Genomic DNA, 18,357 nt, shown 5'->3' on the forward strand with positions numbered 1-18,357 from the left:
ATATTTTCATACAAGTGGAAAGAATTCCTGGGCGATGGTATTTCAAAGGCCATTTGCTGGGTTTTTTTTCTCAGAATATAGTCACGTTCCAGAGTTTGCTAAAAACAAGTCTGTGAGCCTGCGTGTTGCAGATGGGAACGGTGAGGTGAGCAGAAAAAAGCCATCTGGGGAGTGGTACCCACCATGCCCAGAGCAGCACAGACCCCACATCTTTCCACAACTGCCCCTGCTATCTGGTGATACTCTAACGAGTGCAGCAAGACGTACGCTTAAGGTGCAGCTTCAGCGAGTGCCCTATATCACGCTGGAAAAACCCAGAAGCAAAAGGATTGCAAATCGAGAAACAAGCCAGTCGTTCCCAGCCCACTGCTCTAGCACTAAACACGTAGACTTGCGTTCATGGCTATGCATTGCTACTGTTTGCATGTAAGCGTGTATGTGGTCTGTCATCTGATAATTGTCTTCGTAATATGTAGTTCTCATTTTTGCGGTATTCAGTGATTCTGCTGCCTCCGCCTCAAATGTGAGACAAACTGAAATAAGGAGTGTTCTCAGGGGTGTCAGCCCCAGAAGGTGAAACAATTTCCCGAGAAAGTCTAAAAGGGATCACTACAGGGAGAAATCTCGTGTTTAAAAGCAATTTCCCTTCTTTGCTTTCGTTCTTCGGGCTTACCTGCTCGTGTGGCTGTGATGCGCAGAGCATTTCTGCCGGGATCTGGGCAGGCAGGGCTTCCCTGCTCCCCGCCGCTTGCGCCGAGCGCTGCGAACCTGCTTTGCATTAAACTTCTGAGCAAGTATTTGCCATAATGTGCACAGTGTTGGAATTCATCTGCCAAAATTAAGGAGCCTCTGTTCATGAAACCCGATCTACTACGGGAGTAACTCGGGCAGTTTCTGAAGCTCTGGGGAGTGGAGCTGGCAGGCTCCGCTGTTAGTTCAACGGTGCCTGTGCCCCTGCGATCCCCAAAGTACGCGGGAAAGGAGACCAAACCAGGCAGGGCGAGAAAAAACTCTCGCTACAGAATTGGCCAGTCCTGGTTCTAAAATAACAGCAGGGCAGACCTAAAAATCTGGCTTTCTCGCTTCAGGGCTGGTGCCTTTTGTTCTTTACACTTCTGTGACAGAAATGTGTGTATATGTGTATATATATATCACGCTTTCGTAATAGCTCTGTACTAACCTATTAAGCTGGTTGTGCGGGGGGGGTGGAAGTAAACTTCTGTTTCTTGTAAAAGCCCTGATCAGAGCGCAGACTTAGAGGTTACTCCTCTGCTGGCGTTCACGGGTGCCCTCTGTGTACCCACAGACGTAAGATTGCCTTGTGCCACGGGTGCCCGCGTGCCACGACTGCCCCGTTTGATGCTCGGTCCCTCGTGCGTGGCTTTCCACCCCTGTGGATTTGTTGTGGGGGGATGCTCGGATGGGAAGCCCACGAGCCGGGCAGCGGTGTGCGGTCCGGCCGGGCGGCTTTCTGTGGGTCACTTTGTAATAACCCTGGGCCCCTAAGCATGCGCTCGCTTTCTGTGGTGCTTTTGCAAGTATGCGCACATGGTTCTTTCCTTGGTCTACATAAATATTTACACTGCAAAGTCAGAGGCTTTGCTCCGACTTGATCTTGGAAATCACACGGTTTTTATTAAGCCAGCATTCTTGACAAGAGTTACCAGGCAGGGATGGCGGGGCGCGGGCAGCGTGCAGGCAGCAGCAGCAAAGGCAAGAGGCTCGCTCAACGCGCCCGCCCCTCGCACTGCAATTTTCGTGTTTCAGGAGTCCTTTCCCAGCACCCCTGGGGAAGAAGAAAGCATTTTCTCTTGCTAAATGCCGAGCTTAAGGCCAGCCGTAACAGAAAGGTAGAGCAACGCGACCGAGCAGTGGAAAGCAGCGTGAGCACCCGTCAAAGCTGCGGGGGTGCTGGGGACCCGTAATGGCACGTCCCCCGGAGCAGAGATGCTTTTCAGTGCCTTGGAGGCTGCGCAGGGGTGGCACAGAAAGGAGGTACAATGATACCCTCCCTATCTGGGTGAAATTAGATAGCTGAGTAATGAACTGCTTTATAGCTGCTGCGTCGGTCGGTACCTACGAAGAGCTCGGTTGCGGTGTACGGCAAAGCTAGAGCTGGAGCGTGATGCTGCACGGGTCGGAGTAGGTGTGTTTGGGCAGGTAACCTCTGTTGCAAGGAACAGAGCAGAGACGTTGCAGTACCTGGCTGCTGCTTTCTCGGGCTGAAAGTAGCAAGAGGTGGGGGGTTTTGCTCAGGAGGACCCGAGCCATGTGTCTTCACTCCTGTGACATTCCAGGCACTTCAACCAAGATTTTGTTGCCCTGCCTGGTTCTGAGGGATTAGGTTAACTGATAAAAGCTGTATTTTTCTTCAAGGTGGGATATCTTCTAATTTTGCTGGACGGGTAAGATTCAGTGCTGCTAAAACAGGAAAAAAATTGCCACTAAATAAAAGGAATGGGCTAGGACTAAAGAGAACTGGAGACAGCGAGACTCTCCCGTCCATTCCTCCCCGCTCCAGAACTGCTCTGCCCTTCGAGGCAGGGGAATTCACTGCTGGTGAGCCGAGCCAGGGCTGCGGGGAGACTTGCAGCCGAGAGCTGGGTCAAGCGCAGAGATGGGCTTTAGGAAGCCGCTGGCAGCCCCAGCGAGCAGCAGAGCAGGCCAGAAAGCATTCTGGAGACGGAAAAAGGCGATTGCCGTGAAGTTCCTAGCGAAGGTCTGTAATCCCGCAGAGCTAATTCTTCAAATGTTTTCCGATTCCCACAAACCCGCAAAGGCTTCCATGAGCCGGCAGCGCTGCCTGGAGCGGGGCGCTCCGGGATTCCCTGCGGAGGCCGGTGGCTCTGGACTCCGGGAGCGCAGGGCTGGGCGAGGAGCTCGGCTCTTGGCGGGGGGGGCTCAGGGCGATCCGTCCTTTTCCACCCTCTGGCTGAACTATTATTCCAAGCTTGGGATGGGAAGCCAGAGCCTGTTTTATTCCTGAAGACGTCAAAGAATGGGAAGACAGATGAAATCTTGTGCTACTTTCTTTTAATGGCTTTGCACCCTTGGTGGTAGTTAGCGCCTTTGTGCTTAGTATTGCAGGTGATTAAGCAAGGCACAATGCAGGGAAAAATCAGCAACAGTTTTCAGAAGTTACCTAGGCACCTTTGAAAGCGATCTCCTATGAAGGGCATTGCAGTTCCACGTAAAGAGCTGTTTAGATTGGCACTTGTGTTTTGTAGGATTGGAAGAAACCTTTTGCCTTTGAAAGCATTTTTCTGCCAGGGTGTTGGTACCTTTTCCAGCACAAGCAGAGCCTGGCTCTACACGTAGTCCCATGGGGGATTCTTAAATCTCACCGCCTTCCTGTGTCCTGCTCTGGGTCTCGCAGCAACTCTCAGCCCTTGCTGATGCTATGGGTAATCTGCAGCTCAGTTGTGCAAGAGTCTTTTATTGCCTCTTTGCTGGTCAAACATAGCAAGTCGCTGCTGATCTGAACACAGAAGGGAGGGAGAAAAAGAGCAGGCCTTTCTATTGAAAGTGAAACAGAACAAAAAGAGTCATTGGACGTCCTGAAATTACCTCTTTCTTTATCAGAACCACATGGACAGGAGGCAGGAAGCTGACATCTTCAGGTCCTTCTCCGCTATTTCAGCAGAGGGATGAAATCCAGTCCAAGGCAAAGAACTTAATCTGAGCCAATTGCTTTTGTTGGCCTGCAGAGGAGGGAGATGGTCTGTATTAACACACAACATGTTTCTGGAAATTGTCTGAGGTTACAATAAATCACTTTGGGATTACATGATGTATCCCTATTTGTATTAAGAGTACTTCAAATGAAGAAATCTCAACTAGAGAGGCTATTTATATATAGTGAACAGAAGGACTATGCTGTAAAGGTTTGTGTGGGCTCGAACTATGCGCACAGAGGGTAATCGTCCGCGTGGACTTGGTAGAGGTTTTCAATTTGCACTCATTGTACAGGCAACTCGCACGTTTTAGAAAATCTGACTTTTTCTTTTGCCCGGTGGCGTGTTTCTCAGCCGTTTCTTAGAATCGATGGTTTTGTGTGATGCTGCAAAAGGGAACGTCATGCTCAGTTCTAGTTACAGCTGCTTACGCTTACTCTTAAAGTATCGGCTCACTGCTTGCAGAGCTTTGGGGGCTGCCGGGGAGAGATGCAGAGGGAGCGAACGCCGACGGTGTGATGCTGCTGACGGCCCCGGGCTGAGCGAGCGGCACCGCTCGGCTCCCGGGAGGTTGCGGTGTAGCTGCAGGGGCTGAATTCAGCTCTTCCTACGTCGCGAGGGTCAGCTGGAGGGTGCGGAGCTCCGGTAGCTCAGTTATTAAACTGACTCCTGTGTTAGGCTGCTGCTTCGCAGACCCGCTTCCCGTGTGCGACCAGTAGTAACAATGTCCTTTTCATGCCATTTTCATCTGTTTCCCGGGCCTGAGAGGGTCAGAATCTGGGAGCTAGCATCTTTCAGCAGCACTGCCCTCCCTTCAGACAGAGGGGAGGGAAGTAATGTCCCTCTTGCAGACGATGAAATATCATCTGTGGAAAATCTGTCTGAGCTTTAATTACAAAAATGTGTGTGATGTACAAGATGACACTGGGTTTGGCAACGTTGTCACAGAAATGTTAAGCTAGGAAAAGCATCTGGGAATGGAAATATTTTTAGAGTGGTTCTGTAAACAGCAAAAAAATGAGCGGTAATTAAAACAAGGCCAGCAGTGAGGTCTGCTGGCTGTTACTCTGCGAGAAGCCAGCTAAGGACCCAGAATTAGAAGGCCCTTGCTTTGATGGAAAGACACCCAAAACGGTTTTAACGCGTTTCATTTGTTTCGTCTTATTATTCCCGATTCTTAAATTGAATTAGGTCGTATCTTAGCAAAACCGCGGTGCTGCACAAGCACCCCCGGCAGTCGGCGCGCCGTGGGTGGCTCTGCGCGACGCCGCAGGACGCGATTGCTTTGCTCGTTACATCGCGCACGTGCCACCAGCGCCGTATAGCTTACGAGCACCGTATAGCCAGCGATGCCAGCCACTTCTTCCCCTTCACTTGGCAGAGAAGGACTTCTGGGTCCTGTTACCCGTAGTGCTCTGGAACGTACCCATGACGGCCGAGGCAACAGTGTGCGCCGACTCCTTCGTCATTGTGTGCAATCGCTCAGCTGGGGTTATTAGCCTTGAAGAGTACATTTGCTAGCAAATAAGGTATACTAAAAGAAACGTAAGAGGAAAGAAAATGCTCCGCGAGAGCCCTGCGCTCTCGCTGCTTCACCTTTTCCGTTCTCTGAGCGGTCCGCAGACAGCGTCGGTTGAGGTCGGCGTAAGCGGTGCCGGTGCTCGGTTGTACTTCAACACCTTGGCTGAGGAGGACTCGCTGGAACAGGCGCATGTGTCCTTTTAGTTGGCATCCGTACCCTGCTCCGGCTGCTTGTGGTTGCCAAGCATTGCCGTGTCCCAGCCATCGAGTACCTGAAGCTTCCTCTGCCGCTCAGGAGCAGTTTTTGCCGTGGTAAAGCTCCATCGCTCCACAGCTGCCGTGGGTTACGGCGTGGGTACCGTGCCTCAGCGCGCCAGTCGGGGCAACCCAGAGAGACACGTTCATCTTCTTGTGTGTAGGAGTAATGCTTTTGGGAAGTCTGCTTGTCGTGGTTTAACCCCAGCCAGCAGCTCAGCACCACGCAGCCGCTCACTCATTTCCCCCCCCCCCCCCCATCCAGTGGGATGGGGGAGAAAATCAGGAAAAGAAGTAAAACTCCTGGGTTGAGATAAGAACAGTTTAATAGAACAGAAAAGAAGACACTAATAATGATAATGATAACACTAATAAAATGACAGCAGTAGTAATAAAAGGATTGAAATGTACAAATGATGCGCAGGGCAATTGCTCACCACCCGCCGACCGACACCCCGCCAGTCCCTGAGCGGCGATTCCCTGCCCCCCCCTTCCCAGTTCCTAAACTAGATGGGATGTCACATGGTATGGAATACACCGTTGGCCAGTTTGGGTCAGGTGCCCCGGCTGGGCATGAGAAGCTGAAAAATCCTTGACTATAGTCTAAACACTACTGAGCAACAACTGAAACCATCAGTGTTATCAACATTCTTCACATACTGAACACAAAACACAGCACTGCACCAGCTACTAGGAAGACAGTTAACTCTATCCCAGCTGAAACCAGGACACTGCTGTATCCAACCTTACAGGATTTCTGTCTGCTTAAATCTTGTATGATAAAGATGATCCTGGACTTTAGTTTTTTCCAGTCTGAAAAGTGGTCTTTTAGAGGTATGTGAGGAGGGCAGTTATTCAGACTGCAAATTCATACGAATAACTGCATACTGCGAGGTTATTTTAGACGTAAGATGCGTTGGCTTGTTATACATTGGCCCAGTACTTTTCCCGTATGAAGGAATGTTTTGGCAGGCATTAGCATTGTTTTACTTCTTTTTTAAAAAAAGCACTCCAACAAGCACATTATTTATGGGTATTTTGGAATATATGTCATTAAACACTTTAATATATCAGGATATTTTAAAATGACCACCCGTCTCTGCTAAAGCTTGAATACTGTAACTCTGACCCATAACTTTTCAGGAACGTCGAGTATTTCTGTTGTTTCCTTCCAAATGGATTAAAGGAAACAATGTCAGCACAGCTAACATAAACTGATAGTTCTCGCTCCAGCCATATGTTGTGTATGGTGATACTTTGACCCGATTAAGTCCCTTTTATTCCCCCAAATGTTGTTTAGTTAATTAGAGGCGTACAAGGGGGGGTTAGTTTTGAAAAGTTTGAAATGAGAGAGCTCCTCAGCTCTGAGTCGAGGCGTATTTTTTGCAGGGGAACTGTTTGCAGAAAAAATAAAAGCGAATATTCGGGTTTGCCTTTTATTTTCCTCCTGTGCCAAATATTTGTTTTTCACTAATATACAAGAGAGGCTTAGTCAAATTACTTTTAGTAATTTGTCTGTAGAAAATAGTCTTTTGAATACCTGGGCAAGGCACTGGCAGAGCCTTGCTATTGCAAGGCGTTGGTACCCGACCCAGCCTGCGCCCTGGACACGGCTGTCTGACCGACCCACCTTCCCTTGGGACTCGGAGAGCTCCTCAAAACCAGAGACTTTTACTAGGATGTGCTTCCCAGGCTCGCCTGCTTAGCAAAACTCTCGAGGTTGAGGGCACTGTGATTACCTGAAGTGTTAGCTTGTGGAGAGATGTTTTTCATTAGAAGTATTTTTAGCTTTTCTTGTAAGATTCCTCGGAGTCAGCACATTAGCTGATCCTGGAGTTTGAAAAATAGGTCAGAAATGTGTGAGACCACAACTCATCGTACCGTTCTGCTTATGGAAAGCAGGTCTGGGTTTCCACCCCAGACCGTGGCTGGGTTTTAGCCGTGTTGGACCCCCGCAGCTTTGATGGGCAGCGTGTTGGGTGTTTTGTGCACATTTGTGTCTCCTAAGAGGAAGGACAGACTTTAAGGGCCAATTCCTCGGTTCCTGTAAGGGATGCCTTTCTTTGGAGCGGTCTGTTCGAGATGCTCGCCAATTAAGGAGGCTAACTCAGGAGACATGCAGTGGTCTAAGAGGAGACTTTCAGCACTTTGGAGGCATGGAGTTAGTTACCCCAAGATGGCTTATCTACCGGAGTCTGTGCATCCTGCTCCAGAAAGTCTCTCCCTGCTTTGTTTTCTAGCTCAAATTTCTCCTGGACGCAACAAGTGGTCCTGGATAGCTGCAGCCTAGTAAAAATAAGCAGGCAAACTCTGCCCGCTTGCTGGTTGCAAGGTGCACGCATCTCTGGTTAAACATAGTGCTTTTGTTGTTTATCCTGCAGAAAAGTCCCAGATTATAGGAACAGAGAGGGGGAGGAGAAGGCTATTTTAAGGCTGATTAACGATAGCAAGCTTGTAAAGAAAAGATAGTCCACGTGTTTGGTCAGAAGATCTGTTTTCTGCCGTAGCCTAGGCAAAACCTTCTGTTTTCTGACTGTTTGAAATCCTTTGGGCAGAAAAGCGCCTTGCGCAAGGCCACACAGAAACGCTGTGGCACGGCCAGGAACACCAGTCGGGAATCTCAATTCCCAGTCCCGCCTGCACTTAGGATGAAATCACAGTTCCCGCCAGCGTATCCCCGCGCGCTCCGGCTCAGCGACTGCTGGTTACAGCATCAGTTACTCGCAGCGTGGACAAGCAGACGCGTCCTAAACTTTCATGTAGAAATCTCCTAGTCGAAGCGCTGAGCTGGGTGGGGGGTGTTAGACCCCATCAAAGTATGGACATGCGGGATGCGTCTTAAAACATTGTTCCTTAAACGTTTCCAGAAGAACTGATGGTACCTGCTGGGCCGTGTAACGGGTGTCTTTTGCACGGCACGGAGATGGAAATTTAGTTTTCCGTATCGTTTTGTTATGGGGAAAACCTCACTACGCCTGTGTGCAACTCTCACTGAGCAGTAGTTAAGCTGAACTAGCTGTGGCATTGCACCTGCAGTGACTGGCTTTGAACAAAGTTACGAGAATTTCAGCAATAATGCCGCGCGAAAAGCCCACCTGTGGACGCGGGCACCCTTGGGAGAGGGCTGATGCTTGTTAGGGTACGTGCTGGCCGTCAGCTTCCCTCCCGTGTAATACTGCGGAGGACCCAGCCCAGACCCCCGCATCCTGGTCTCGCCTCCCAGGAGAGCTGCTGGCAGCTCTTATTGTAGAAAAGAGCGATTTTTAAGCTGCTACCTGACACGGTTGAGCCTTAGAAAAGGGTGCCTGTCTCGAGGGGGTCTGCCCAAGGTCCCTCTCCGGCACAGCGGTGGGGGACCCCCCTCTCGCGCGCTGCCTGCAGAACAGAGGTTTGTAGCAACAGCTCGCCTTTAGCGCGCTTCTCGCTTTAGCGCAGGTTGAATATGCCCCAATTTTAAATTCTCATCAGCAGTGCTCTGGCTAGGCGTGTGCAATTTGCCCTGGTTCTGTGCAAGAGACTCATCCAGGCACCGTTATTTTTGTGACGAACGTTCTGTCCCTTTGCCCCGTAGCGGTGAACACGTGCGCCCTGAACAACGGCGGCTGCGAACACGACTGCGTGCAGGTGACGCCGACGCAGCACCGGTGCCGGTGCCGGCACAATTACCAGCTGCGGGAGGATGGCAGACGCTGTGTCCGTGAGTCCCCTCGAGCACGGTCGGGAAGCTGGGGAGGCTGAGTTTTGCTTTGGCCTTTTTTTTTTTTTTGTTTTTTTCCAGGGGCAGCTGGGAGTTGGGGGGAATAGGGAGCATGCACTTGCACGCTCAGCCATCAAATAGACCGGACTGGGATGTCTCTCTCCAGTAAAAACTCTGCACGTTATGTTGTCATGGTCGTATTCTGCGGCTTATTCTGAAAGGCTAGGAAGAGCTGAAGGAGCGTAGCCAACAAAAATGAAATTGTATGAAGGCACGCACTTCTGAGAAAGGGAAGGAACAGCAGCGTGTTCCAGCGGGACGGGATCTTCTTCCCCCGCTTGCAGACGGCTTTCTGGCTGACCTGCTCCCGGCTGCAGGAGGGAGAGAAGCTGAAGGGGATATCGAGCAGAAGTTTAATCTTCTCCTTCTCAATTGGCATTCGAGAAGTAGAAGGAGGGAGGTCTTCAGCTGTGAAGTTGCTAAGGGAAAAGGAACAACTGGGATGTTAAAAACAACGCAGCACTTGGTAGGGTTTTGTAGCATCTGTCCAGATCCTGGAGCAGGTCAGAGGTTGCCAAACCTCCTGATAGGAGCACTTGAAGCAAATTTGCCCAGCACTCGCACTGTCATCTCTGTAGAGGGACGTGCCCGTGCCAAGCTTCTGCTGGAAAGGTTTGACTCGGATTAGTGCCTGCCTTTTGTGGGATCTCACGCCGTGTAAATCCTCCTGCCTGGCTGGAGCAGTAAACAGAGAGCAGTAGCAGAGATTTTTTCTGTCTGGTGGAGAACGGTGTTTCTTTTGTGGCTTCCAAACTTTTTTTTTTGCTAGGCATAGCTAACTGCTTGATGCTCTCCTCTCCCATAAGCGTAGTGCCAGTAAGAGCTAGGATTAGCATGAGATTGAGCCTGCCTCTTCTGCTTTGACCCGCAGTGAGGAACCCCTGCGCCGACAGGAACGGGGGCTGCATGCACCGGTGCCACAACCACCGTGGAACAGCTCGCTGCGAGTGCCACCCCGGCTACCGCCTGGCGCCTGACAGTAAGGCTTGCGAAGGTAAGCTGAGTTCCCTACGACAGAGCTTCCCCGCGGAAAACCAGCTGCGTCTCACGGGGTGAAGCAGCGCTCCGTCACGGCAGCCGTCAGCATTTTGTGAGTGAGTTTAAGGTGACGCGCGAGCCTTCCAGCGCGGGGGCGTGAAGGCGCTCGGCCGGTGTCTGTCCGAGAGCCCTGCCCGAGTTGTTGTCGGGGTCAAAACTCGAGTTCCACGTGCTCCGATTTCCTAGGGAGCCACGCAGTCATTCTGAGCTCCTGGCCCCGTTTCTTCGTTGGTCTAGGCCCCAGCGAAGAAGTCAGGGTGGGAGAAACTTGAAGATAGTAACAACTAACTGTCCCTTTTTGAAAGGGAGTTTTTGGCTCAGCCCGCTTTGCTCACCGACGGCTCGTCTCTTGCAGACGTGAACGAGTGCGCGGCGGGACCGGCCCCGTGCGCACACCGGTGTCTGAACACGCCGGGCTCCTTCAGGTGCGCCTGTAACCCGGGCTACGAGCCGGGGGCGGACGGCAAGCGCTGCTACCGTGAGTACCGCGGGGGGACGGGCGGCGGGTCGGCTTCCGCGGGCCAGGGTCCGTGCGCCCCGGGAAGGCGTGGGGCTGAGCCATACCCATCTGTTTTGGCCAAACTTCCCCAGCAGGTCTGGGGCCGTTTGCTCTCCCACCAAGCTAGAAGAACGGGGATCTTCAGCGTCGCCATGGAGCTGCTTTTGCCGGTTCGGGCGGCCGAGCGGGAGCCCCTCGGCTCCAAGCGGGCCCAGCTCTGCTCTGGGGGCCGCCGGACGGACGGGGCGAGGTGCGGCGGGGGGACCCAGGGAGGACGGGAGCCGCTGAGGCGCCGGCACCTGCGCCCGGCGGGAGACGAAGCGAACGCCGCGACGCCGGACGGAGGAGGGGGCCGCCTGTCCGCCTGCGGCCGCCACGCGGCAGCAGGGCCGGGCGGCAGCGGGCGACGGGCGTCCGGCACCAGCGGCCCTGGCAGGGGGAGCGGGCGCGGGGACACGCACGCCTGGGCGGCACTCGGGGGGGGCCGCGGGTGCTGCTGGTGTGGAGTGGGGGGTGCGTGCGGTGCGTGGGGGTGCGCGGGGCATGGCACGTGCATCCACGCACCACACACACCGCACGCACCACACGCACCACACGCGCACCACACACACCACACGCACAACACACACACAACACACGCACCGCGCACCGCACGCACCACACGCACACACCACACGCACGCGCCACACACGCAACACACACACAACACACGCGCCACACGCACACACCACACGCGCAACACATGCACGCGCCACACACACCACACACACGCACCACACAACACACACGCGCCACACACACAACACACATGCGCCACACACAACACACGCACACAACGCGCACGCACCACACACCACACCACGCACGCACCACACACACACCGCACCACACACACACCGCACCACACGCAACACACACGCGCGCACCACACGCACCACACGCACACACCACGCACGCACCACGCACGCACCACACGCACCGCACACACAACACACACACGCACGCACCGCACACACAACACACGCACGCACGCACCACACACACAACACACGCACGCACACACACACAACACACACACGCACGCACCACACACCCACGCACCACGCACACACCACACACACAACACACACCCACAACACACACAACACACACACGCACCACACACACGCACCACGCGCGCACACACGCACGCACCACACACAACACACGCACCACACACACAACACACACACACACCACACACCCACAACACACGCACACACACACCACACACCCACAACACACGCACGCACCACACGCACCACACACACAACACACACCACACACCACACGCACGCACCACACACACCACACACACCACACGCAACACACACACGCACACCCACGCACCACACACCCACAACACACGCACACACACCACACCCACAACACACGCACACACACCACACCCACAACACACGCACACACCACACGCACGCACCACACACACGCACACAACACACGCACCACGCACCGCACACGCACACACACCACACGCACGCACACCCACGCACCACGCGCGCGCACCACACACCCACGCAAGCACCACACACCGCACGCACGCACCACACACACCACACCACACACACCCATGCACCCACACACGCACCACACACACCCACGCACGCACCACACACAACACACACGCACACACAACACCCACACACGCACACAACACACACACCACACACACCACGCACACAACACACACACCACACACGCACCACGCACCACACACCCACAACACACGCACGCACCGCACACGCACCACGCACCGCACACGCACCACACACCACACGCACCACACGCACGCACCACGCACCACACACACACTGCACCACACACACCACACACACGCACGCACCACACGCGCGCACCACACGCAACACACACGCACACCCACGCACAACACACGCACACACACAACACACACCCACGCACCACACACAACACCCACACACGCACACACCACACACCCACGCACCACGCACACCACACACACAACACACACCCACAACACACGCACGCACCACACACACGCACACCCACGCACCACACACACAACACACACGCACACACCCACAACACATGCACACACACAACACACACCCACACACACCACACACGCACGCACCGCAACACACGCACACACGCACACACCCACAACACATGCACACACACAACACACACCCACACACACCACACACGCACGCACCGCAACACACGCACACACGCACCACCCACACACGCACACGCACACCCACGCACCACGCGCGCGCACCACACACCCACGCAAGCACCACACACCGCACGCACGCACCACACACACCCACGCAACACACACACGCACACACCACACACCCACAACACACACCCACGCACCACACACAACACACACGCACCACACACACCACACACACCACGCGCACAACACACACACCACACACACCACGCACACAACACACACACCACACACACAACACACGCAGCACGCACCACACACACAACACACGCACGCACCACGCACCACACACACACTGCACCACACGCACGCACCACACGCGCGCACCACACACACCCACGCACGCAACACACACGCACACCCACGCACCACACACCCACAACACACGCACACACACAACACCCACACACGCACACACCACACACCCACGCACCACGCACACCACACACACAACACACACCCACAACACACGCACGCACCACGCGCGCACCACACACACAACACACACGCACACACCCACAACACATGCACACACACAACACACACCCACACACACCACACACGCACGCACCGCAACACACCCACACACGCACCACCCACACACGCACCACGCGCGCACCACCCACACACGCACACAACACACGCACCACGCACCGCACACGCACACACACGCACCGCACGCACACACCCACGCACCACACACACGCACCACGCGCGCGCACCACACACCCACGCACGCACCACACACAACACACACACCACACACCCACAACACACACCCACGCACCACACACAACACACACGCACACAACACACGCACCGCACACACCACGCACACAACACACACACCACGCACACCACACACACAACACACGCAGCACGCACCACACACACACTGCACCACACGCGCACACCACACGCACAACACACGCACGCACACAACACACACGCACCACCCACCACACACCATGCACACAACACCCACACACACACCACACACGCACACCCACGCACCACACACACAACACACACGCACACCCACCACACGCACGCACCACACGCACGCACCACACCCACAACACACACCCACGCACCACACGCAACACCCACACACACACACACAACACACGCACCACGCACCACACACCCCCACACACGCACCACGCACCACACGCACCACACACACAACACACACGCACACAACACACGCACCACACACATGCACCACGCGCGCACCACGCACGCACCACACACACCACACGCACGCACCATGCACGCCACAACACATGCACCACACCCACGCACCACACACACCCACAACACACGCGCACCCACGCACCACGCGCGCACGCACCCACACCACACGCACACACACACCACACGCACCACACCCACAACACACGCACGCACCCCACACCCACGCACACAACACCCGCACACGCACCACACATACGCGCGCACCACACACACACACAGCGCACCATGCACACAACCCACGCACCACACACACCCACAACACACGCACCACGCACACACACACACACCACACGCCCACAACACACGCACGCACCACGCACACAACGCACCCACACCACACACACACACCCACGCACCATGCACACACACACCACACACAACGCACACACGCACACACACACCCACAACACACGCACGCACCACACGCACCACACACACAACACACACCACACGCACGCACCACACACACCACACCCACAACACATGCACGCACCACACGCACGCACACAACACACGCACGCACACAACACACACCCACACACACCACACACCCACGCACCGCAACACACCCACACACGCACCACCCACACACTGCACCACACACACGCACACACCACACACCCACGCACGCACCACACACCCACAACACACGCACGCACCACACACACAACACACACGCACACACCCACAACACATGCACACACACAACACACACACCACACACGCACGCACCGCAACACACCCACACACGCACCACCCACACACGCACACAACACACGCACCACACACACGCACCACGCGCGCACCACCCACACACGCACCACGCACACACACGCACCACACACAACACACGCACCGCACACACCACGCACACAACACACACACCACGCACACCACGCACACACCACACACACCACGCACACCACACACACGCGCGCACCACACACACAACACACACGCACACACCCACAACACACGCACGCACACAACACACACGCACACACCCACAACACACGCACGCACACAACACACACGCACCACCCACCACACACCATGCACACAACACCCACACACACCCACAACACACACCCACGCACCACACGCAACACCCACACACGCACACACACAACACACGCACACACACCACACCCACAACACATGCACGCACCACACACACCGCACGCACCACACACACGCACACCCACGCACCACACACGCACACACACCACACCCACAACACATGCACGCACCACACGCACACAACACGCACCACACACACACTGCACCACACACACCACACCACACACACGCGCGCACCACACGCAACACACATGCACACCCACGCACAACACACGCACACACACAACACACACCCACGCACCACACACACAACACACACGCACCACCCACACGCACCACGCACGCACACAACACACGCACCGCACGCACCACACACACACTGCACCACACGCGCGCACCACACACACCCACGCACGCACCACACGCACACCACACACACGCACGCACCACACACACGCACACCCACGCACCACACACAACACGCACGCACCACACCCACAACACACACCCACGCACCACACGCAACACCCACGCGCACACAACACACGCACCACACACACGCACCACGCGCGCACCACCCACACACGCACCACACGCAACACACACGCACACCCACGCACCACACACAACACGCGCACACAACACCCACACACACACCACACGCGCGCACCACCCACGCACCACACACACGCGCACACACCACACGCACGCACGCACCCACAACACACGCACACACACCCACACACACCACACACGCACGCACCGCAACACACCCACACACGCACCACCCACACACGCACACACCACACACCCACGCACCACACACAACACGCGCGCACCGCACCACACACGCACACCCACACAACACCCACACACCACACGCACACACACACGCACCACGCGCGCACCACCCACACACGCACGCACCACACACAACACGCACACACCACACACCCCCGCACACCACACACACACACGCACACACCCACAACACACGCGCACCACACGCACGCACCACACACACCGCACCACACCCACAACACACACCCACGCACCACACGCGCGCAGCACACCCACACAACACCCACACACCACACACCCGCACACCACACACACACCACACGCACACACCCACAACACACGCACGCACACAACACACACGCACCACACCCACAACACACACCCACGCACCACACGCGCGCAGCACACCCACACAACACCCACACACCACACACCCGCACACCACACACACACCACACGCACACCACACACGCACCACACACACGCACCACGCGCGCACCACCCACACGCAACACACACGCACACCCACACACCCACAACACACGCACGCACACAACACACACGCACCACACCCACAACACACACCCACGCACCACATGCAACACCCACACACGCACACACCGCACCACACACACCACACGCAACACACACACGCACCACACCCACAACACATGCACGCACCACACACAACACACATGCACACCCACGCACACACACAACACACACGCACGCACCCACAACACACGCACACACACAACACACACCCACACACACCAGACACCCACGCACCACGCACACCACACACACGCACGCACCCACAACACACGCACACACACAACACACAACACACACGCACACAACACACGCACCACACCACACGCGCGCACCGCACCACACACGCACACCCACACACGCACACAACACACGCACGCACCACACACAACACGCACACACCAGACACCCACGCACCGCGCGCACCACACACACAACACACGCACGCACACACCCACCACACACGCACGCACACAACACACACGCACCACCCACCACACACCATGCACACAACACCCACACACCACACGCGCGCACCACCCACGCACCACACGCAACACCCACACACGCACGCACCACACCCACAACACACACCCACGCACCACACGCAACACCCACACACGCACACAACACACGCACCACACACACGCACCACGCGCGCACCACCCACACACGCACCACACGCAACACACACGCACACCCACGCACCACACACAACACGCGCACACAACACCCACACACACACCACACGCGCGCACCACCCACGCACCACACACACGCGCGCACACCACACGCACACCCACCCACAACACACGCACACACGCACACACCACACGCAACACACATGCACACCCACGCACCACACACAACACCCACACACGCACACACCAGACACCCACGCACCACGCACACCACACACACGCACGCACCCACAACACACGCACACACCCACACACACCACACACGCACCACCCACACACGCACCACACACACAACACACGCACCACGCACCACACACACACTGCACCACACGCGCGCACCGCACCACACACGCACACACACAACACCCACACACGCACACACACGCACACCACACACACGCGCGCACCACACACACGCGCGCACCACACGCACGCACCGCAACACACCCACACACGCACCACCCACACACGCACACCACGCGCGCACCACCCACACACGCACACAACACACGCACCACACACAACACACCCACAACACACACCCACGCACCACACACAACACACACGCACACAACACACGCACCGCACACACCACGCACACAACACACACACCACGCACACACCACACACACAACACACGCAGCACGCACCACACACACACTGCACCACACGCGCACACCACACGCACAACACACGCACGCACACAACACACACGCACCACCCACCACACACCATGCACACAACACCCACACACACACCACACACGCACACCCACGCACCACACACACAACACACACGCACACCCACCACACGCACGCACCACACGCACGCACCACACCCACAACACACACCCACGCACCACACGCAACACCCACACACGCACACACCAGACACCCACGCACCACGCACACCACACACACGCACGCACCCACAACACACGC

General features: G+C 56.0%; 1 protein-coding gene across 1 annotated transcript in view; it reads left to right on the top strand.

Annotated features, from left to right (window-relative positions):
- The window catches only part of MEGF6 (multiple EGF like domains 6), a 128,864-nt gene that overhangs the window by 66,070 nt on the left and 44,437 nt on the right, over positions 1 to 18,357 (top strand). The window contains exons 7-9 of the mRNA XM_075027135.1: positions 9,022 to 9,147; positions 10,079 to 10,201; positions 10,601 to 10,723. Coding sequence (XP_074883236.1) covers positions 9,022 to 9,147; positions 10,079 to 10,201; positions 10,601 to 10,723 — 372 coding nt within the window. The remainder of the gene's footprint in view (positions 1 to 9,021; positions 9,148 to 10,078; positions 10,202 to 10,600; positions 10,724 to 18,357) is intronic.

Source organism: Buteo buteo, chromosome 5, assembly GCF_964188355.1.
Source record: "Buteo buteo chromosome 5, bButBut1.hap1.1, whole genome shotgun sequence".
Taxonomy (NCBI): domain Eukaryota; kingdom Metazoa; phylum Chordata; class Aves; order Accipitriformes; family Accipitridae; genus Buteo; species Buteo buteo.